The 22287-nt window shown below is 40.0% G+C and overlaps 2 protein-coding genes across 5 annotated transcripts in view; one reads left to right on the top strand and one right to left on the bottom strand.

Annotated features, from left to right (window-relative positions):
* Nucleotides 1-504: 504 nt before the first annotated feature.
* ttll6 (tubulin tyrosine ligase-like family, member 6) lies at nucleotides 505-16426 on the bottom strand. Of its 2 annotated transcripts, none has more exons than XM_034859599.1 (17): nucleotides 16269-16426; nucleotides 14020-14227; nucleotides 11033-11182; nucleotides 10759-10799; nucleotides 9721-9839; nucleotides 9192-9322; nucleotides 8932-9088; nucleotides 8665-8808; nucleotides 7329-7414; nucleotides 7017-7242; nucleotides 6384-6562; nucleotides 6084-6272; nucleotides 4148-4304; nucleotides 3532-3792; nucleotides 3248-3328; nucleotides 2049-2193; nucleotides 505-1287 (listed from the first exon to the last, which is right to left on the bottom strand). In XM_034859599.1, exons 5-17 carry the CDS (start codon nucleotides 9799-9801, stop codon nucleotides 1031-1033), a joined length of 2094 nt encoding a protein of 697 aa, XP_034715490.1. In that variant the 5' UTR covers nucleotides 9802-9839; nucleotides 10759-10799; nucleotides 11033-11182; nucleotides 14020-14227; nucleotides 16269-16426; the 3' UTR covers nucleotides 505-1030. The 2 variants fall into 2 exon arrangements, with proteins under 2 accessions (XP_034715490.1, XP_034715489.1); XM_034859598.1 differs by having other exon boundaries at nucleotides 10759-10796.
* Nucleotides 16427-17981: 1555 nt separating this feature from the next.
* Nucleotides 17982-22287, top strand: part of calcoco2 (calcium binding and coiled-coil domain 2) — an 8619-nt gene continuing 4313 nt past the window's right edge. The window contains exons 1-11 of one of the 3 annotated variants that reach the window (XM_034859655.1): nucleotides 17982-18079; nucleotides 18547-18723; nucleotides 19186-19288; nucleotides 19833-19993; nucleotides 20159-20284; nucleotides 20390-20515; nucleotides 20589-20702; nucleotides 20781-20878; nucleotides 20980-21049; nucleotides 21376-21543; nucleotides 21638-21826. In XM_034859655.1, coding sequence (XP_034715546.1) covers nucleotides 18553-18723; nucleotides 19186-19288; nucleotides 19833-19993; nucleotides 20159-20284; nucleotides 20390-20515; nucleotides 20589-20702; nucleotides 20781-20878; nucleotides 20980-21049; nucleotides 21376-21543; nucleotides 21638-21826 — 1326 coding nt within the window. In that variant the 5' untranslated portion in view covers nucleotides 17982-18079; nucleotides 18547-18552. Of the gene's footprint in view, nucleotides 18080-18539; nucleotides 18724-19185; nucleotides 19289-19832; nucleotides 19994-20158; nucleotides 20285-20389; nucleotides 20516-20588; nucleotides 20703-20780; nucleotides 20879-20979; nucleotides 21050-21375; nucleotides 21544-21637; nucleotides 21827-22287 lie in introns of all 3 variants that reach the window. The other 2 variants (XM_034859654.1, XM_034859653.1) reach the window with 2 other exon arrangements.

The following is a 22287-nucleotide window of genomic DNA, read 5'->3' as shown; positions in this document are numbered from 1 at the left end:
TTACGTTAAATTAAGATTAAGATTAGACATTTAATGTTCTTTCTTTTGCACGATACCAGTTTTACATAGAACTACAATTATATTTTTATTTATTTACACAATTTATTTACCAACTATTTTCTGAGGAATAAAATCCTCCTAACTGAACTTGTAGGACCACGTTTCTTCACCAGTTTTGGAGAATTTTGTCTTTTTCTGTTTTCCGTCTGCGACCAACACTAAAGTACCCGGATGCAGAGATGCTGTAAAACTTTACGTCCCATTAACTCTCACTGAGAAGCTTCCAGATCAAACCACACCAACAGGGAAGAATTAATTATCTAAGTGAATACAAAAAAGCAAAATATTAATAAAAATCTATATATATAAAAAAAGAAAATGAAACCATAAAAAACAAATTGCTTGAATCGTTGTTGTTGTAAAATTGAATGAAGAAGGTGAAGGAAAAAAAAATCACATTTAAAAAAAGATATTTTATTGACCATCAGTGCAAAAAACTTTCAATACTGCACAAACTTTTCCTTGAGTGAAAAAGCAGGAGGCCTTTATTTTATCAATATTCCTCAGTTTATCTTCAAATAGGGTTCTAGTCTTAATTAATCATCCCTTAATATTCATTTGGTTTCATGGAGGCATCTTCAGCTCCCATCAGCTCCCGGTGATCAGCAGCCTTATTCTGTTTTCTTCAGGGGATTTGGATCACGCGTGCGATGTCATGTTAAATCAGCCTTGTTTGCTTTTATTTTGGCACTGTCGGTGAGGTTTGTTGGAGATGATTCATCCCCGGAGGAACATGTTACACATAAGTGAGCACACACAGTGGGTAGAAAAAGTTAAAAACCCATGATGGTGGGTTTTTTCTGCAGGAATTGAGGTTATAAAGTGGCAAGCAGAGTAAACTGCAGGAGTCCAGATATAAAACATGAGGTAATCCTCATAGACACAGTGTGTTCACAGTTTAAAATCCTCTCTACCTCCAATTCTCCTCAGGTCCCGTGTGTCGACGGTGGTTTTAGGTCTGGCCGGCTCCTCACTGGCCCTTCCCGTGCTGCTGGGGGGCTCTGCGGGAGGCGTTGCGGACCATGTGAGAGAAGCCAGGCCGCCTGACCAGGGGGGCGCGAGTGGAGATGACGAGCAGGCTCTGCAGGGCCGCGGGGTCGTGGGACATGTGGGAACAGCACAGGCTTCTCTTAGGGACGTGGTTTATGAGGGGCATGGTGGGACGGGACCGGCCGTCGCTGGGGAAGCTGCTCCGGGCGTCCTGCCGGACAGCCGGAGAGACGCCGGCTGAGGAGGACACACAGAGAAGATATAAAACTAGAACTGGAAACTGAACTAGGTTTCTTGTCATTTATAAAGAGAAGAGAAGATAAGAAAGAACTCGAGTCGATTCGATTGTGAAGCAGTTGCGTTACAAAGTAGGAAATAATTAAACTATAAATATCAACAAACTGATACCAAAATATAAATAATGTTAACGGTAAGTTGCTTATATCTCAAATTGCTTTTAATTATGTTTTAATAATAATAATAATAATAATAATAATAATAATAATAATAATAATAATAATAATGTGGCTCTCTGGAAACTTCCTTTGTGATTTTAAAAATTGACACAACTACTTCTGCTTTGCAAAACAATGCATTAATAGTACTAATTATAATGATTAATGCTTGATCTCAAAAATAAGAGTACACACTAATTGTTAAAGTGGAATTGTTCCTCTTTGTGTGATGGACACAGTAAGGAAGTCAAATGGTAAGTACTGAGTGCAATTTTTTTGTCATTTTTGTGATAATAAAGTATTTTTCATCACAAGCCAGTTTTCTTTTCTTTTTAGAGTATAGTAATAGCATTAAGTGCTTAGTAATAAATAAACAGTCAAAACAGAGGCTAAATACTGATTGTGCAGTGGAAGAAATAAAAAGGCCACAGCAGCTTGTACAGTAATTCTTCAAATCCAAAGGTTGAAAAGATTGAGTTAACTTGCCTTTGGCTGCAGTGTTGAGGTCACAAGTCACATCCCAGCATGCAGAGAAGTGTTTACCTGGCCGGTGGATCCGCTGAGAGCTGGAGGTTCGTTGTACTTCTGCCGCTCTGTTGTATCTCTCGAGCTCCAACGCGATCAGGCTCCTCTGGTCCATCGGGGGCCTGAGCAGGCGCTGCTGAGACATCATCTGGGACTGGATCTGCTGCAGAACAGAGACGATGTAATGTCAGTTAAATCCTACTTCACAATGCTTCGTTAGTGCAGCAAAAATGATCAGTGAAGCACCAGGTCCGGCATTTAACAGCCTGAGCATTACACAATCACTGAAAATGACCCTAAATCTAATCCGTTAATACGTTTTCATTCTTATTATAATGATATGATACAGTCCCAGAGCAGGCCGTCAAAATACCCGTTTATTTTTTATTAGAATGTTTTATTTAAATTAATTGACTGTTTCTGTCCAAGTACTTTTTTCCTGCACTTTTAGAGTTTAAAATCAACAATTTAGGAAGAAAACATTCTCTGCATACAGACATAATTCTACAAAACTCTAATAATAATAATAATAATAATAATAATAATAATAGGTGTTACAAGTAGAGCTGCAATGGTTAGTTGATTCATCGATTGGTTAATTGACAATCGACTAATCCTTTGAGTCATTTTTCAGGTAAATATTCTCTGATTTCAGCTCATCCATCCATCTTCGTCCGTTTATCCGGTATCGGGTCGGGGGGTCAGCAGCCCCAGCAGGGGACCCCTAACTTCCCTTTCCTGAGCCACATTAACCAGCTCCGACTGGGGGGTCCCGAGGCGTTCCCAGGCCAGGTTGGAGATATGATCTCTCCACTAGCTCCACCAAAGGGAGAATTTGCTTGTTTTATGACTGAATTGTATGTTTTGGGGGTTTTAGACTGTTGGTCGAGACAAAACAAGCAAACTGAAGAGATTGTGAATGACATTTTTCTCCGTATTCTTTAAAATTTTATAGGATGCTCCTTTAATTAAGAAAAATGATCATTGGACTTATTGATTAAATAATCTGTAGCCATGGTTAATAATTTAGTGTTTAACTGTTGAGAGATGAGAAAAAACAGTTTTGGGGGAGTTTTAGAATTCATTGAATCTGAAATTATCTATTTTTTATTCATTTTTCAAAGGGTCAGGAACCCTTATATTCTTAATTTCTTTAAAAAAAAACAAATTTGGCAACAAAATATGTGATCATCTTGATATCTGTCCGGTGTCTCTACCTGCCATGACATCTGTGTGAGGGGCTGCTGCTGCTGCTGCGGCGGCTTTGTCTTCTGGGAAAACTGAGTCAAAAAGTCCAACTGAAATAAAAGAAAACAGAGTGACTGGAGGCTAACGTCATCACAATTATTATCATTTAACTACCAACACACAAGTGAAAATGGAGACCACAAACTATTCAAGTTTGTTTAGTAGGGAGAGCTCGGTTCCCCCTAATAAACCGGTTTATTTAGGGGGAACTTGGTTTATTTAGGGGAACACAGTCCCTGTAATTTGGAGTCACCTTTGTCTGTTGTCTCTGATGAGCCGGCCTCTGCTGCTGGGTGCAGGCGTCCTGCAGGACTCCCCCTGCATCTCTGCGGCCCTGCAGCAGCTGGTGGATCTGCTCCACCACCCCCAGGTCCTGCAGTAGTTTCTTCCTCTGGAGGAGCGCGTCGACCCGCTCCTGCTCCTCCATGTCTGTGTCCTCCTCCAGCAGCTGCTCCTGCTTCTCCTCTCGGGGTTCTGCTGCTTCAGGAGGCACCGCCACACTGGACAGAGATGGCTGAGACACATTTGATTCAATTTGTTTTTATTGCTTTACTGTACATATATTATATATATACATATATACACACACACACACACATTTACAATGTATTAGCAATTTCTGTCGCTGGATAACAATATTTGTTTTTCCCGCCTTCACAGTAAAAGATATTTGAATTTGAAATGAGAAATGTCAGATAAAAACATAATCTGCAGGAATATTATTCTAACTAATTTAAAATGGGTAAGAGTTAATTTACTCGAAAGGGGTCAGCCAGAATGTGAAGCATTCATCATGAGACGGAAGCTGTTGGACTCCCTCTTGTGGTTTCACATGGACACTGCATCTGTAATGAGGCCATAAGACTCACCGGCTGCAGCTCACAGTCACAGTTGGAGCAGGGGGGTTGTGTTAGTGCTCTTCGGGGTTTGACTCTCTCCCCCGCCGTCTCCCCCTGCAAGTCTTTCCTGCGGCCTCCCTTCCGGTCCTTCTGCTCCTGCTTCAGACGCAGCTCCTGCAGTTGTTGCCTAAAACACATAAATGCACGCAGAATGTTTAACATATTTCCCTGATGTTAAGTCAAAGGATTACTTGTAATCATCATAGTAACAATTTACTACTAATTAAATACCCTCAAAAACATACAAACAAAAATTCATTAATTAAAAATGCAATGATTATAATAACAATGACCGACAGAAGAGCAAACTTCCACAAAAAGTGCATTCAAATATGTTGATTATTTCAGTGGAATTTTCATTTTATATGTCATACACATGTCATGGGTTTGTGCAATACATATTTATACTGTGAAATGATTTGTTACCGACAGTTTCAATTGATTTAATTTGTTTGCATTCTCTCCAAGGAGGATGATCATGCTCTCCACCTTTGAGTTTAAACATCCTGTTACCGATGACGTGCTGAGAGAAATGCGTTGTTCCTCATGATATATTTTAGAGCAAGGGGTCTTCAACATTTTGTAAGCAAGGACCCCTTAACTGAAAGTGAGATAGCACAGGGATGCCCTACTACATACATTGTAAAAAGTTAAGTTGCATAATAAACTGGGCCAACCAAAACATGTAGGGCGGCCTAAAGCCTTTTTTTGTTGCATTGAATACAAAGCTATTTAAATAGCCTAATATTTGCTGGCATGATTTTATAAATCATCTTTTCATGTTAAACACACACATCCTCAGGATTAACTGTGTATGTGTATGGCCTTAGTGGATTCCCTGACCTATAGACCAGAGAGCCTATCATCAGCTGGGATTTAAACTCGCTATAATGTGTTGGGCCCTCGCTCCTCTGTGCACGTCGAGGTTATTGGCGGACGCCGCTCCTTGTGACCTTGCATCTCCACTCAGACACTACATCAGGAATGAAAAGAGAACTCCCCTCTGAGTTCAATGATACCTCACACAAGACTCTACCTCATACAGTTCATTAGGTGTGGAAGGGGGTGTGGTGAAAGCATTGGGGGCGGGCCAAACCCTGACCAATGAAAATGGAAACTCTCTCATTCTCTCACACTGAGTTCAATGATACATCACTCAAAAGTGTACAAGAAATGGGTCATTGGTTATTAAAAGGAGCGTGGCTTTAACATAGGGGGTGGGCCAAACATTGACCAATGACAAATGAACTCCTTGCTGTGTTCAATGATACCTCACACATGACTCTACTTCAGACGGGTTATTAGTTATGAAAAAAGGCGCATCAAACCATCACCAATCAATGAGGAATTCTCTGCTGAGTTCAATGATACCTCACACAAGACTACCTCAAACGGTTTAAAAGCCGTCAAAGGATGATGATGATCACCAATTTTGGTGAATTTTCGAGTGTGTTGAGCCCCTCAAAAAGGAGATTAATTTGTGAAAGAAAGAATAATTCCTTCAGTTTCAATAGAGCCTTCGCCGCTGTAGGCGCTCTGGCCCTAATTAACAATAATTTGGAGGACCACCTAGGGGTCTCGGACCCCCCTTTGAAGATCCCTGTTTTAGAGTGAGCAGTCACTAACATACACTCTTATGTGACAACTTGTTGTCTATTAACTGTTAATCAACTAGAGTAATTGACTAATCTTTTCTACAGGGTTGACATTAATAACAGCCCCTAGCACACAAATAGTTTTGAGTTCATTGTCCCCCAAAGTTCTGCATTTGTACACAAATTGAGCTGATTCAATTTTGCCCTCTTCTCTCTTTTTCTTGGTTTCTTTCTATGATCTATGTGCATCATGAACAGTCTCTGCTCTCTACTGAATTGTTTTGGGAATGTTGAAAGCGTGGTGCAGGTACCTGGCACACTCCTCTCTGGCCTTGGACGCTGCGGTCTCCTGGAAGAGTGAGCTGCTGTGTTTGAAGTACTTGTCGTATTTCTCCCCTCCCTCTCTGGGGTAGATCCTCTTGAAGCCTCCCAGGTGTTTGGCTTCGTACTTTTCCATCTGCTCCACCGTGGCTGCCTGGCACTGACGCAGCTCCTCCGACCTGCACACACACACAGAAGCAGTCACCTGTATGTGTCTGCAGGAGGCATTCAGGGACAGGTGTATGACCTTCGGGGGGAACACACGCATCATTTATGAATGACAGAACTACCTGGCTTCTTTGGTGCTGATTTGCTGCAGCCTGTCCTTCACCCTGCGACGCTCCTCTTTGGTGATCTTGCGGCGGTCGCAGGCGCCCAAGTTGATGAGAACCAGGGTGTCATACAGCAACGCATCCTTTACCTCGCGGTCCAGCTGAGAGTCAGTGGTAAAACTTGGGGAGTGATTCACCTGGAATACAAATACTGATCCATTTACACGTCTAATAGGATCAGGGATTTCCTGAGTAACACTTTAACCCATTAGCGTTTATTTTTGATTCTGGAGATCTTCAATTTTCCAAATATCCCAAATTTAGCTCAATGTTAGGTAAGTGTGTAAAAAACAATAAATAAGACCTGCAGTGGTGCAGCCTTGACAAACATGGAGTTTGTTGTTTGAATACTTTACAAATTAAACACCTGCTGCCAAACAGTGTGGAATAACAGTTGTTTATCAAAGCTACTTTAAAAAATAGGTTTTATAGGTTAAGGGGTGGATAAGAAACTATGTATTCATTCAATTCTGTTACCTGCACGCAATTGAAACGCATAATAACTGTAAAGATCTCAAGATCCTGGACATAACAACAAAGCATTTGCAAATGTATGGTTATATTTTAAACTTAGGTGTCATGGTCTTTCACCTCCAGCACCCAGGGTCTAAGCCGGTGATCGAGCAGCACATCGAAGCCCAGGATCTCGAAGCAGGCGCTGCCGGTGGTGTGGTTTGGGAAACACGTGTGGTAATTATGCTTCAGGATTGGGTGGGCAGAGATCAGAGTCTTTATGATTATGTCCTCAATGTCATTCCACATCTTGTCTGTGTTGCAGCTGATGGACTCCAGGAGCTTGTTCAGAGTGGACAGCTTCCTGGGAGGACAAACAAAACAAGCATTCAATGAATATGCAGTATTCTAAGTAGTACTATGTCACAACAAGCATTGTCTACGTATTACCGTTTGCTGCCAGTGTCCTCGTCACGAAGAAAGTTCTCGCTGTTCTTGTTGATGGAGTAGTTGGTAAGATGCATGCACACATCATCCTAACATGACAAATACGAAGAAAGCAAAGACATATCACACTCAACAACAATCAGTAGATTGCCAGACAACAATTTAAGCAAATTATCACACAAAAATGGAAAATATTATTTCACCTTCTCCTTATGTGAGAATTTTCCGTTTTCTAAGTCAAGTGGTAAAAAACGGAGTATCTTTGGATATAAATAAAGTCATTTTAAAAAGCCTCTATGCTTTTTTGTAAAATTGAAGTTAGTTATAGCCTCAGCTCTTCCAAAATGGTTGTATATGCCGTTACTTTATTCTTGTTTCTTATTTTTATACAACCAAAGTTACATTCTGGCATTTTCTTGCATGTCTCACCTATATTCACACTTGGCGTCTTTTTTTAAGCTGCCAGCGTCTCTTTTACATTATAATGTAATAGTAATATTAAAGTAATAGTAAACTGTGTTTTCAAAAAGATCCTGAGCGCTTTTTTAAATTCCACCACTGAGTTCTTTTTTGGAGCTCGGAGCGTCTTTTTGAAGTTGAAAGAAATTCAACTTTTCTGAAAAAACGCCCTACGTCAAGCTTAGTTGACAAGCAGAGTAGCCAGACCTGTCGCTTTTATAACAACATCAAAAAATGGAGTTTGAGCACAGCGAGTTAAACAGTATGAACGGGTGCTCCCTGTACAGGGAACTCGCTTTGTTTTGTGTAACTTTAGCAGCGCCTCTCTCTCTGTCTCTTTTTTTTTTCTCTAGCTTTCCACCACTTTGTTTATGTAACGTTAGCACCTCTCTCTTACTCTGTCTCTCTCTCTACCACTTTGTTTTATCTAACGTAAGCAACGCCCAACATACCACTCTAGGTAGGATACTGTAGCAGTAGCTGTAGTCATAGCAACAAAAGATGCTCTCGGCTGTTTTTTGGAATAAAATCGCTGCCAGTAGTCAACTTTTTCTTGTCAAGAAAGACGCCAAGTGTGATGGCCTGATGCTATTTATTTCTAATGACAACTTCAATTGTAAAGTACTTGGTAATCATAAAGATACAGATTATTGTACCGATATTATAACATGCATTATCATCAATATGTACTTTTTTTGTTTTTTTGTTAAATTATAATTACAATGGACACCCTTGTTATGTGTGTGAATGAAACATGTCATGTGTGGTGGTTTTCTGATGTGCTTTAATGTGGCCAGAGGAAGAAGATGTAGCAGTCTTTGACACACACAGAATACTTGTTATTATAGAATATAACCAGACATATGATAACATGTCTTACCACATTGCCGTGTGTCGGTTCGTTGTACTTGGTGGTGCAGAAGCGAGCCAGTCCCTCCTTAAACATGAATATGCTAAATGGGTCACATGAAGTCACCAGCACGTAGATACGCATGTCGAACTTGTATCCATCAACTATAAAAGGCTGAGGAGGAAATGAAAAACACATGTAAACTTCAACCTGTGTGGGTGTGTGTGTTTCTGTGCATGTGTGTGTTTGTGTGTGTGTGTTTCTGTGTTTCTGTGCATGTATTTAGCAGAACCTCACCCTGGAGATGTAAACCTGGCAGATCATATGTTCTCCAGGTTGGATTTCTCTACTTGACTTGGTGATGATGATGCCTTTGCCTTGGCAACCGGTATCTGGCTTACAGATATACGTCTTGCTTTTTTTGGCCCTGGTGTACGCTTGGAAGTCACTGTAACTGCAAAGTACAATAAAATAAGAAGTTAGTATATTAAGAAGCATTGAGCCTAAACTAAAACTAATTAAAAGAAACAAAATTACTGTGAAAAGTACAAACTGACTCTGCAGGAAGGCACCAAGTTTTGGGGAAGATATTGTAGTCTTTGGGGAAAAGCTTGAGCATACGGTTCATGTTTCTTGCGAGTAAATCTTTGCGGCAGATCTCAATCATTCCTGGGAAATGGTTTATTTTCTACGAAGACACAAGAGACACACATGACTGTTCCTAGAGGGGAAGTAATCTGTTGGCAGAATACTGAACACTCTGAATTACACAATTAGATAAAAAAAAAAAAAAAATTGATTGCTTGAGCTGAAAAGATGTTATGAACCATGAATATTGTGCGCTGAATAAATTACTCAATCTCATAATCTCTTTGGAAATCTCTCTGTTTTATTATTTCATGGGTAGGCATATTGAGCAGAAGAATTTAAATTACATGTAAGGCTATTACAATTTGACAGAGCAGAGTGACAGCACCCCATCGATTCCTTTCCAGCTTAATTCATACAATTGAATTCAATTTAATTAGACTTCTATAATGATGGCAGTAATGTGTATGTATTATGTGAGCAAATTCCGTTGAATACCTGATACCGCTTCATGTCCTTAACACGGTCGAGAGAGACAGAGTAGTCGGTCCAGAAAAGTGTCCAGTCTTCACCCTCCATGGCCTCTCTGAGGCCGTATCTACGAGCAGCACGCCGCACTGAGTAATGTACAAACAGCAAGGACTATTTTTATTGTGTGTGTATTATTGAAGTGCACGTGTCTGTGAAACCTTTCTGCAACAAGGACTGATGTAAGACCTACGGGTTACAGCACAGGGCCAAAGGTATGAGGACACCCGAACATTACACCCAAAACATGATTGTTAAACATCTTTTTTTTCTAAACTATGAACATTAATCAGCTGCTGTAACAGCCGCCTCACTTCTGGTTTCAGTCTTTTCTAGATGCTGGGACTGCAGCAGACACGCAGACACACACACACACACACACACACACACACACACACACACACACACACACACACACACACACACACACACACACACACACACACACACACGGACACACACACGGACACACACACGGACACACACACGGACACACACGGACACGGACACACACGGACACGGACACACACACAAAATTTCACTTTTTCTGGCTCTGCTCAGGTTAAAGGGGGCCAGAACTCAGATGGGAATGTATTAGTTCATAAATCTTTTCTACCAGTAAGAATGATGAAGCTGTCATTTGTTCTGCCAGATGCAACAGAGCTAACAGAAGATCCAGGAAGGTGTCAATCAATCAGTCAAAACACACCCTCAGTCCTGGGAAGAGGTCCAATCAGCCAGTCAGACTGGATACACCTTTGTTGGTGTTCAGGGCCTTTAAAATTACCCTTGAAATAAAAAAAGGGGCCTAGCCCAAACCCTGAAAATCCGTAGTGTTGACAGGGGTGTCAACATACTTTTGGCCATGCAGTGTTCAATTCACACTACATGACTATAGCATATGGGATGGTGCAGAGCAATGTAGACATCTGTACAGACATCTGGTGTTGACATCTGTACAGACATATCAGAATAATAGACATTTATTGTATAGTCGTCCAAACTTACCACTTTCATATTTGCAGTTGGTGAGGTTGATACACAGTCATCTGGAAGAAAAGAGAGACAGAAAGAGGGACAGACATCTGCTTTGCTGCAAGGTCCTATAAAGGCCTCATCACGCTCATCCTACCTTCACCAAATTATGAGGATAAGTGAGAAAACTAAGTTAAGAGCCTCTAGGACAAGTTGCAAAATCACAACTGTCAGTGCTCCAATGCAATGTACTGTACCTGCAATGTGAAACAACAGTACAACTGGATGAGATCCTGCAGTAAAGTACCTCTTCTTGCCTTTCCTCCTCTTCTTGTTGCTGGGCGGCGGGGAGATGCTGCAGACTTCAACTTGGCTTTCACCACCCTCTCCTTCTCCCCGCTGCTCATATTTACGTGCATCTTCATTCCTGTCTAGGCTGTCCACAGGTAGACCCATCCTGGACATGCACAAACAAAAACAAATACACTCATTTGACGGCGAGCAAATGTAAAAAAAAAAAATCTTACAGTATGGGTTAGTTTACACACACATAAAAAAACTAATGATGCCATTCCATGTATGACACTCGTTTACATGATAAGTTTTAACAGGATTTGCTGCGCAGCCTCTGAATGAAATTCAATCCAACTGAACAAAGGACATGCTGTAAGTGCCTGCATGGAATCATGTTTCCGTTTCCATTTCTCTCATCAGGTAAGTGGTCTGGCTGTCGGCACAGTGTCACGCACCGGCTAGTCAAGAGTTATCGTGGCGGGACGGATACACACAGTGGGGAGCAGTGCAACAATAGCAGGGGAGAATCAACTTTAAGCCAACCAGAACTTTAATTGTAGTGCTTTTCATAATGCTCAAACAAAGGAGGTACAACATACTGCTACACATTCAAATATCCCAGTTGTTTCTTTATGTGATGGTTTTAGTAGAGTCCTCGTGAGGGACTTTATAAGCAGTCCACTTCATCCATTGCCCACTACTTAACAAGGTAGGTTCTTATGTTGTACTGTATATTTTTTTCACAGGTTAGGTAAACACAGTACAACATGTGTCTTCACTAGGCCATTTAATAACCCAAGTTTATATTTTTGACACTTGAATACATGAGTGTCCACTGTCTATGCTAACAGCATTTTTTTTTTAAATGTGATCACACTGCAGTGACTGATCCCTTTTATCGTGACTGAAGTGTACATTCAACATAAAGAAAACAGATCCATTCTACCCACTTATTCTACGCAGATTTTTAGTATGTAGTGAAAAGGCAGACAAAATACGCTTGATATTAACTGTGCCGTTTTCCCACAATGCAATGCAAAAAGGAAATAGAGAAGCTGCTCACAGAAAGACAATATCAAACTAAAATAAGTAATCAATCTTACTGTGTCATTTCCTGTGCATATAAGTATGGATTAGGGACACCGTTCAAGAGTCCACGGCCATTCTAGTGGCTTTTTGAGACTGTACTTGAGCAAAATGCTAATGCTGGCATGCTAACATGTTCACAGTGACAATGCTTATGTTCAATGCTTTTGCTAATTACTGTAGGACTAACTAAAGTACAGTTGAGGCTCATGGGGATGTTGGTGCTAGGTGAAAAGTCAAGGGGTTCACCAAAGTTGTAACAATTCGTCACGGATGGGATCGTGTATGTCGTGTAACAAATTCATGGAAATCCATTAAATATTATGGTGGCACTGGATGAAAACTCAGTCACCAAAGTCATTAGGAGTCACCTTCTGGGGACCATAAATGTCTGTAAAAAAAAAAAAAAGTATGACAATTATTTAACAGTTGTTTGGATATTTCAGTCTGGACCAAAGTGACCAACTGACCAACACTGCTACTCATAGAGCTGTCCATCCAGCGTGACTAAAGATCTAAAGTTTATACAAATAAACGTAAGAGAGTTCAGTTCCACCTATGTGGTCTTATTCTGTGAATGTCCGTCTTCACTCTGACCCGAGCACGGTGTTCAGTCATCACACCAGCATCTCAGCTGTTTGCCCCTGCCTCCTATCTGGTGTCTTGTAGGGTTGAAAGGCAGGTCAAGTTAAGTCGTGGAAATGATGGTGGTGGCGGTAAGGAGGGACATCCCAGGTACTCCGCGGGAGGTTACGGTGCTAGGTAACGGTATTCTGATCCAATGATCAGGATAATCCTGGCCCTGAACTGTGAGCTTTACGCTGGACCGAGGCGGCCCACTGACCTCAGTCCGGATACGGTTACAGACCCGCAAAGGATTTCTCCAAAGTTCTCCCTCAGAGTGCAAAACCATCAGGAACATGAATAACACATGTGTGCTATCTGTCATTGACAAACAAAGACTGAATTCAGTAAGAATGACTTTGTTAACTGCTCAGTGTCACAAACATCCAACATTCAGGCTACTTCTTGACACGCCATGCTGGCACTTAATATTGTTTAATATCCTAGAAAAAGTAACTAACAAACTGCAGCACTTAACACTAAATCAAGTTGTTTGTTCAGAGAGGATACACATGCAAATTTAGAATCTAGCTCTGTTGCTGCGGAGGTAGTCACTGTCTGATTAATTAATATAATGGAATTCTACATTAAAACTTATCTAATTAAAATTTCTAATTTGTAGAGCACACTGTCTTTCACATTTCTATGTTCACAATTGAAGCTGCAGCTAAAAATTATATTTATTATTAAATAAAAGTATATAGTCTTGTCAAAGCATGACGTCTCCTCTTAAAACTGCTAAATGTGTCTGACTACAGCCCAAAAAAAACATGAAGCTGTTTCATTTGCAATTTAAAACAAAAAGAGCAGCAAATTGATGTAGATTTGACAGGCGGTGGTACACAAATGCTCTCGATTTTTAGACAAATTACTTAAATGATAATCAAAGTCACTAACAGCTCATTTTCGGTTGATTAATTTATTGATTATTCAACCAATTCTTTCAGCACTAATTGCAAATCCATCAGGTTTCAGTGATGCAACTCACTCCGTTGCCAGTTTATTAGATACATCGAATGCCTAAAACTAATGCAGTCTAAAACAAATCCTTTCTTCATGAAGGTCATAATGTTCAGTTTTCACGAGGTGCTGATTTAAATTTGTGGTCGTTTTTTCCAGTTTGTTGAATTGAATCTAATATCTAGTCTACCCTCCATGATATTATTGGGATGGAAAGAAAATATGAGACAACTCTGCAGAATGCATAACTTTAAGCCAATTGTACATCATAAACTGGCAACTGAGTGACCTGTTGTCTCCATCTTCATATCAGAAATAATTCTCACTCACCTGCACTGTTAAGCCTACATTTGTGAGGACCAAGGTGTTCCAAGATGCTGCCTCCACCGTCCGTCCGTCCGTCCGTCCGTCCGTCTGCCTCCACGCGTCTTTGATACACCGATCTTTGTCTCAAGAGCCTTTTAAGACGCTGTCACACTCCTCAGTATAAAAACCAATGAGCCACATCTCCACCTGGAGCACCGTCTGCCTCCGGAGTCTTTGAGAAGTAAAAAGAGAGTAGATTTGTGTCATGACAAGAATGGTTCAGTTCAGATTGACTTACACACTCAAGCAAGGATCTGGTGACCAATTAGAAACTGTGTGGACAAACACCTGATCCCTTCTGACATGGTGAAGAGAAAATGGGCATGAGACCTCAGCACGGAGCAAGAGGAGAGAGGATAGTCCCTGATATTTGTTAACTGAAATAAGAGATGTGTTTGTCAACACCTCCAGATGTTAAATTTAAATCTGTGCTGAAAAGCAGCGCGGCGGTTTGTGGTGTAAGTGAACAGGCTGGACATCCATCTTGTTAGCCAAGTTGAAATAGAAACCCGCAGCTGAAGCTTAGTCTTCCATTGAAGACATTAAAAATAGAGCACAGGCAGAAGGGGAAAGGCTGGTCAGAGAAGAAGAAAGTAGACAAACGGGACGCTGCAGCGTGTGTTTCCCAGTTGTCATGACAGCCAACCAGGTATCAACCAGATAAAACCAGACTGGATGATAACAACAATGTGGAAGAATAACATAAAATGATGAACTGTGCCTCTCTGTGGCTACAATCTAGTGCTGAAACTATGTCTTGATTACTCAAACAATCAACATTAATTAATCATTAGATGACAACATACACCCTTCCACACTTACTTATCTAACGTTTGTCTTTTTTATGATACTTTAAAGATACCAGCCTAGGCTTCCAGTACTGATGTTGAATTGAATTGAATTGATGTCAGGTGCTGAATGGATAATTAATTTCAAGGTATTTAAACTGTATATGGGTGCAAATGTTTTGTGTGTGAGAGAGTCACACGGGCAACATGAGCTTGCTTACAATTAAAAATCAGGACAAATATAATTTAAATGTGACAATGGTGTATTTTTATAGAAATATTAATGCAGAAGTTAATGTGCTCTTTTTTCCTATATTGTCCCAGGTGTGTTAATAAATAGAAAAAAAACAATAACAAACAAACTATTTTTCATTTTTCTTTGTCTGTAAAGAAGCACAGCTTTGGGAACTGAATGTGCAAAGTGGGGATTAGTTTTCAAATTCTGCTCTACAAGAGAAGCATTAACTTTTTTTTTTAAATGAAGTACCATGTACCATTTTCTAATTTGTTGTGTAACTGGTAACAAACCAAAACCCAAACACTGCTCAGGCCCCATTAGATATCAGGTATGGATTATACCTCACATCTTGCCAACAAACGAGAACAATAAATTGCACATTTGACATTGGGAACTATAGCCCCCCTGAATGAAATACACCGTGGAGAAAACTAAAAGTAATCTAACTGAAGTTAAGTGTTTTCATTATGGTCGCAGTGGGCGAACCAGAACAAAAATAACTTTATCAAAACATGATTATAATATTTATATACTTAAGATAAGGTCCCATTTACAGTATTTCAATTACAGTTACCATCTAGTTTTTTAATTACACTTCAAAATACAGCATGATAGGATGATTTGCAGTCTCAATACAGCTGATCGTCCTCATCAGGTCAAATAAATGTATGTAATGAATGTAGCTAGCTAGCTAGCTACTACATTTACTCAAGTTCCTATTACTTAAGTACATTTTTGAGATACTTCCATAGGCTTTCTTCAACTTAAACTCCTTAACTTAAAAGGGAAATATTGTACTTTTTACTTATAGGCTACCTAGCTACATTTATTCAACAGCTATAGTTGATTAAACTAACCAACAGTTAGCGTCCTTTAAATAAATTAGTTAAAATCCGCTCCACTTTGACAAAGCGGCCTAATAGTAAATTAATGCATACATTATTGCATTAATTATTAATCCAACAAACAAACACTCACAGGGGCCATGTTTCTGCATAATATGTTTACTGCTGATATGTTTAGCTTCTTTACTTTTTTGAGTGTTGTTTTCCATTATATACACCACGCTGTAGCTATGGAAACGGAATGCTGACTTCTCACTAGCGATTTTAGGCTAACTACCGCTAGCAAGAGACTTTAAACATTCAACTTTTAAGCGACTAAAATCGTCATAAACGTTACATTACCGTTACAAACAAGTGTGTCCACTCGTTACCGACGAGTTGCACTAACTGAGCAGCCTTTAGTAATGTTGTTGATGTTGTCGAGTAGTGGGGACGTAACCAACAAATGTAAACATGAATGAACTGGAGGCACACACGCGCGGTGCCTTTTCAGATGGAAGGTCCATCTTTAGCCAATCACAAGCCGGAATTGTGAAAGTCCTCGTCTCTGATTGGTTGATGGCTCACCGATGAGAAAAGATTCATCTACAGAATGATCCACAGGTGCATCTTGCAGTTTAAATGGTTTCTAGATCATGTAATAAGGTAATCCTTACAGAAAACACAAATTTGTCTCTCTGGAAAGAAAATTCTGATCACATCTGCCCTTGTAAATAACATGTGATGTTTGTCATTTTACAGTGTTTGAAGAAAATTATTCCATCACACAACAAAACAAATGTTTTAGGTGTTATAAATCACATTGGCAGCCGAGATGTATCATGTATCACTCATTTTACTATTTCTATGTGTTGCTGATTGACAAGTATCTGAAGAATTAAAAGAGGCAGGATACCTGCTCATATGGTAGGCAGCACACTCTTGAGAGAGTTTCTGTTTGTGGTCACTTTATTTTAATTTTTTCTTAGTTAGTATTTTCTTTTTGGTAACTCCTAAACCTCCCTTAGCTTGTTTGTTTGCCTGTTTGATGTACAGAATATGTTGTTTACCTGATGTTTATCCACGTCTATGAATAAAGATTTGTTTAAAAAAAAGTGAATTAAAGTTTTTTTTTATTATTGTTAATTCATCCACTGCAGTACAATATAGCTACTGTGATAATAGGATGTCCTGGTCAAAGGATACCGCCCAAATACTGTCATATGGCTGATATGTTAGGAGCCTGTCATCTACAAATAAATAGCAAAAATACAACTGATACCACTGACATTTAAACTGGCCGATATCTAAGTGTTTGATATAATAACACAATATATATAAGGATTATTATAACACACATTCCGTGTTACTATGTAGGTTTAAAGAACACGAGTTTGGCTCCCTCTTGTGTTTTAATGTCATACTGCAGAAGCGAGTGGAGGACTGAGTTGTTGAAATGTTCCTACATTTCCCATAATGTAGCACGTGGGGCTAAAGCAACGCAACTAGTGATGATTTCAAGGACAATCGGAAATAAGGCAGTAAGAGGATTTGATTTTAGCGCACATGACGTTATACGCTGTGGTTATTTTTACGTGTCTGTGTGAACTTAATTGTTGATTTATGTTTTATAAACATCACCAATTTTATTCTAACGGTTGTCCATGATAGACTGCTGGTTGACTAAAAAGGACCTATTTGTGTTTTTGTGAACTTTCTTAGCATTAAACTAAAGTCTTTCTTTGTCATGTAATTAAAATGTCAACAAACACAAACGTGCTTAAAAACCTATGGTAGAAAAACAGGCAAAGGAAACAAAATAAAAGTAATACGTCCATGTTATGTTATAAATTTGAAGAAAATGCAAGAATAATAATAACTAAATAACTAAATAACTACAGGGATTGTAAATTAAAGACAGGCCAAAGATGTGAATTGTTGTGCATCAGTTGCAGCAAAAAGTGGGATTAAAGTAAAATAGAAAATATTAGTAAGGTGAAAAGCCAAAATATAGCCGAAGTTGTCAACAGTAAAAGCCTAAAGTGGTATGACGTATTTAGAAACCTATTCAGTGGTACAAACGTCCGAGGAGCACCTGAATGCAGCACAGCGGCTGGTTGTGTTCTGACAGGAGCTGACGGTTGATGTCGGGGTGGTTGACAACAAGCTAATATGTAAGTTTTGTCTTTTTTACGGAATATTTTACCAAAATTGTAGCATTGTTAAGACTTATTGTAGTAAAAACAGTTTGTGTATCAAAGTTTACGTTATATAATGTCTCGGGCGCGGTCTTTTTTTAACAAGCTCACTTTCGGTTTCTTCATGTTTTGATGTTTTAATTAAACTTCAGCCGTTTAAAAGTTTTTGTAACATATTAACATACCATGTCTAGAGAGAAGGGACTCGTTTCATCGTGTAGTGTAAGCGTTTTTATCGCTGGGGAAAGTGTTTTTTGGACCATTCTCGATGCGTAATCGATTGTGAAACAAGTGAAACTAAGATAGGTGCGCAAAAACAACAACAGGAAGAAGCTGCTCTCATACACAACCATGCATACACAGGTCTTAACTTTAACTGTGTACGGTCATAGCACGTGCCCTCATCAGTCATGATATGTTCTTTATGTGTTTACTGGCTGCAGCCCAGCATGGAGAGCTCTACAGAGGCGGCTGCCACCAGCCCCACAGCACGCACCTTCTCCCAGGTGGTGTTCATCGACACCCCTCACTCATACCCACCCTCCACCCCCCTCACCTGCCGCTACACCCTCACTGAGGCCTTCCAGCCAAACCCGAGGGACTGGGTGGGCATTTTCAAGGTGGGGGAAATAAGATTGTTTACTCCATTTTCATGTGTTTAATGCACCAAAGACATCATCCATGCAAGTGATGAGTCCATCTAAATCTAATTCTGATTAGGCCTGCAACTAAGGATTATTTTCATTGGTAATTAATCTATCGACTATTTTCTTGATTCATAGAGAAAGTTGTTTTGTCTTTAAAATGACAAAAGCCCAAGATGACATGCTCAAATGTCTTGTTTTGCTCATAGCTCAAATATTTTCAAGATTGAAGAAACTAGAAAATATTCACATTTAAGAAGCTGGAATCAGAGAGTTATTAGCCTACCTGATTAATCCATTATCAATAGTTGACAACTAATTGATTAATGGATTAATCTTTGCAGCTCTAATTCTTATTTTGATATCAACTTAGCTTTTATAAATCTGTGTGGCTCTTTAATGAATCTCTCAGTTTTTGTCCTAACTTTTCTTGTACAGGTAGGGTGGAGCACAACAAAGGATTATCATACCTTTGTGTGGGTGGAGCCATGTCTGGATGTGGGAGGGCAAGAGTCTGCAACTAGGCAAGCTTTTTTTAAAGGTAAGAAATAGTTTCACTTTTACTGCAGTGTGATAATGCTTTGTCATGTTAGCTTGTAATGTACACTTCCTGTCAGATGGTGCGTCCTGGGTGTCTTATGTGCCAACAGATTAAGCATAATAAGTGCCACAAGCTCCTAAATCTGTTTTTATGAGCTGCTGTGACACATGTCTGACCCGTTGGCTCAGTGTCGTTGACATCCTATCTGGTGAAGTCAAATCCTCCATGCAAGACTAGACTACAGTCAGATTTAGGCAGTGGTGGAAGAAGTATTCAGGTACTTTACTTCAGTAACAGTACTAAAACAGCAAAGGGAAAATACTCCACTATGAGTAAAAGTCCCGCTAGTCCATTCCAACCTCACTTACTCTCATGTTTTGACTTTGGGCGTTCACCCCACATTGTGAACAGCTGACTTACATTATTCGTCTTTCACGCATGCCTCAATAAAGTGTTTAGTTCCCTGATTACTTCCAGTGACATAATGAAGACATTTAGAAAATATTTAGTTCTCTAGCGGTCTGCTCTGTTCCTGTCCCACCAGATTACTACCTGCCTAAGGATGAGCTCGAGTTCTATCAGTTCTGCTACATTGACTTTACTGGGCAAGTGCGGGGAGCCAGCACGCCGTTCTGTTTCAAAAACCCGGTGGAACAAAGCATTGAAAGCAGCCCAGATGATGACCTCATGGTTATTACAACACAGGTACCAAACTCATATGACCGATGTAGAGCAAAAGCCTGCCACTGTTTCTTTTAACAGTTCAACAGGGTGATAAAGTCGTTCTGTCTAGCAATGACAACAGATGTCAGCCTGTAGGCAAAAGTAAGCAAGGCTTTAAATTGATTTAATGTGTTTTGTTGAATACAGGAGCAGGTTGAAAAGAGCGTACATGAGAAAGCTGAACTGCAGAAGAAGCTGGATCAGATAAGGAAGGAAAATGAAACCTTAAAAAATGATCTACAGAAGGAACAGCAAGAAGCTGCCAGCTGCAAGGTCTGCCGAGAGATACTGAACATATTTGCTCATTGCACAATAGAGAGAAATAGATAAATAGGAATTGAACTTTGATATCTGACACGGTGTGTTTAATTTCTCCAGGGGCAGAATGAACAGAAAGACAAAGAAATGAGTCAATTGGTCAAAGAAATGGATCAAATGAAGGAACAACATGAAAACTTAAAAAGCCTGTTACAGCAACAAGTGAAAGAAACAGACAACTTAAAGGTTTGTTTTTGGTCTACGTGGGAATTCAGTGCTTCTGTTTCAGAGTGAAAACTAACGTTGGTGTTCCTGCCAGGAGGAGATGTTGACCCAGAAGATAAAGCAGATGGAGATGCAGCAACACAATGCTACTCAGCAGAAAACATGGAGTCAAAGCTTGAGTGTAGACGGAGCATCAAGACCAAATGAGGTAGGATTGTTTATCTCTTTAGCTGTTAAAGGCTCTGACAAAATCTTGTATCAATCCTTGGTTTTTAAACATGTTCAGGAGAAATACGACCGAGCTGTGATGAAGATCAACCAGCTCAAAGAGGAGCGTGAGGAGCTGAAGGGGAAGGTCGATGCTCAAAGTGTGGAGATTTCCATGTGAGTCAAGTCTGCTCATTTCTATATGTTTTCATTATTAAAGTTGGCCTTGTTGCGTAATGTTTCTTGGCCTGTAACACCTGTTTTTGGGGTTGTTTTAGGCTAAATTCCCATCTCAGAGAAAAAGAGAGAGAACTGCTCAAAATGAAAGACAGCATACAGCTCCTTCAGGTAAATGTAATTAGCATTGCAATACTTTGAGGTGATGAAGCTGGCGTTATTTTATATTTTTCTTATTAATAAATGAAGCCAAGCACTTCTACTGAAGATGTAAATAAAATAAAGACCTAAGCCTAACCCCGGCTCACAGTTATATATATGTCATAAAAAAAGGCTAGATAGTTACCCAAAACAGATGGACTGTGGTCTGTACTAGACTGTAGTTTTTTAATAATCTGACAAGTTATCCAACAACACATAGGTCAGATAAAGATTATTTGGGTCCAGATCAGAACCCTGTTGCTGTGTTTAAGTGTGTGTGCTTTACCTTTTGGCAGGTTGACCTTCAGAGCGGTGAGAAAGACAAGGAGAGGCTCTCTGCAGAGCTGCAAAGGTTGCAAAGCATCGCACACAACATGGACGATGTGAAGAGTCAGAACCAGGAGTTATCTAGGAGGCTGTCGCAGCAGTTGACACTGCAGAACTGTCCAGATGACGATCTAAGAGTGGGGACATAAAAAAGAGGCTGAAGTTATTTTAATTACACACGATGACGTGAATTTCCTCTATGCTAAATGCTTGATATCATGTCCTCTTCAGGTACGGTGTCAGACTCTTGTCGGCCAGCTGCAGGACGCTCAGGAGAAACTGGCTGCGGAGAGGGACGAGAACAGAAACGTCAAGAGGCAGGCCGAGTTTCTGAAGGAAGAGCTGCTGGAAACCAGGGAGCAGCTGGAGAAGACAATCTCATTAAATGAGGAGGAAGCACGGAAATCTGGCAAACTAGAGGTAAACTCAAAAGGCGTGTGGAATTTAGACCTGGGTTGAGATATTCTATGTGGCCGACAGTTTACTTGTGGTCTCCGGTTCTGTTTCAACATAACAGTTCAATTCAATAAAATTCAGTTTTATTTATGTAGCGCCAAATCCCAACAACAGTTATCTCATTGCGCTTTTCATAAAAGAGCAGGTCTAGACGGTATTCCAACAGTGCCCTCGTGCACAACCAAGCAAAGTGTTTATGGAGCGCTTTAAAGAACAGCAGTTACACAAAGGAGAAAAAGGGAAAGAGACAGAATATGACTCATTAAACTAGGAAGTGTAGAGCCACAAAGTAAAGAAAAAAGCAGAGGAACATAAATGGGTTTTAAGATGCTTTTTAAAGATATGCACAGATGTGGCTTCTCTGAGACTTTGAGGAAGGTTGTCAGGGAGCCGTGCTCAAAGCCAGGTCTGTAAAGACATGGTCT

The sequence above is a fragment of the Etheostoma cragini genome, chromosome 21 (genome assembly GCF_013103735.1).
Source record: "Etheostoma cragini isolate CJK2018 chromosome 21, CSU_Ecrag_1.0, whole genome shotgun sequence".
Classification (NCBI taxonomy): domain Eukaryota; kingdom Metazoa; phylum Chordata; class Actinopteri; order Perciformes; family Percidae; genus Etheostoma; species Etheostoma cragini.
This window is presented reverse-complemented; position numbering and strand designations above follow the sequence as displayed.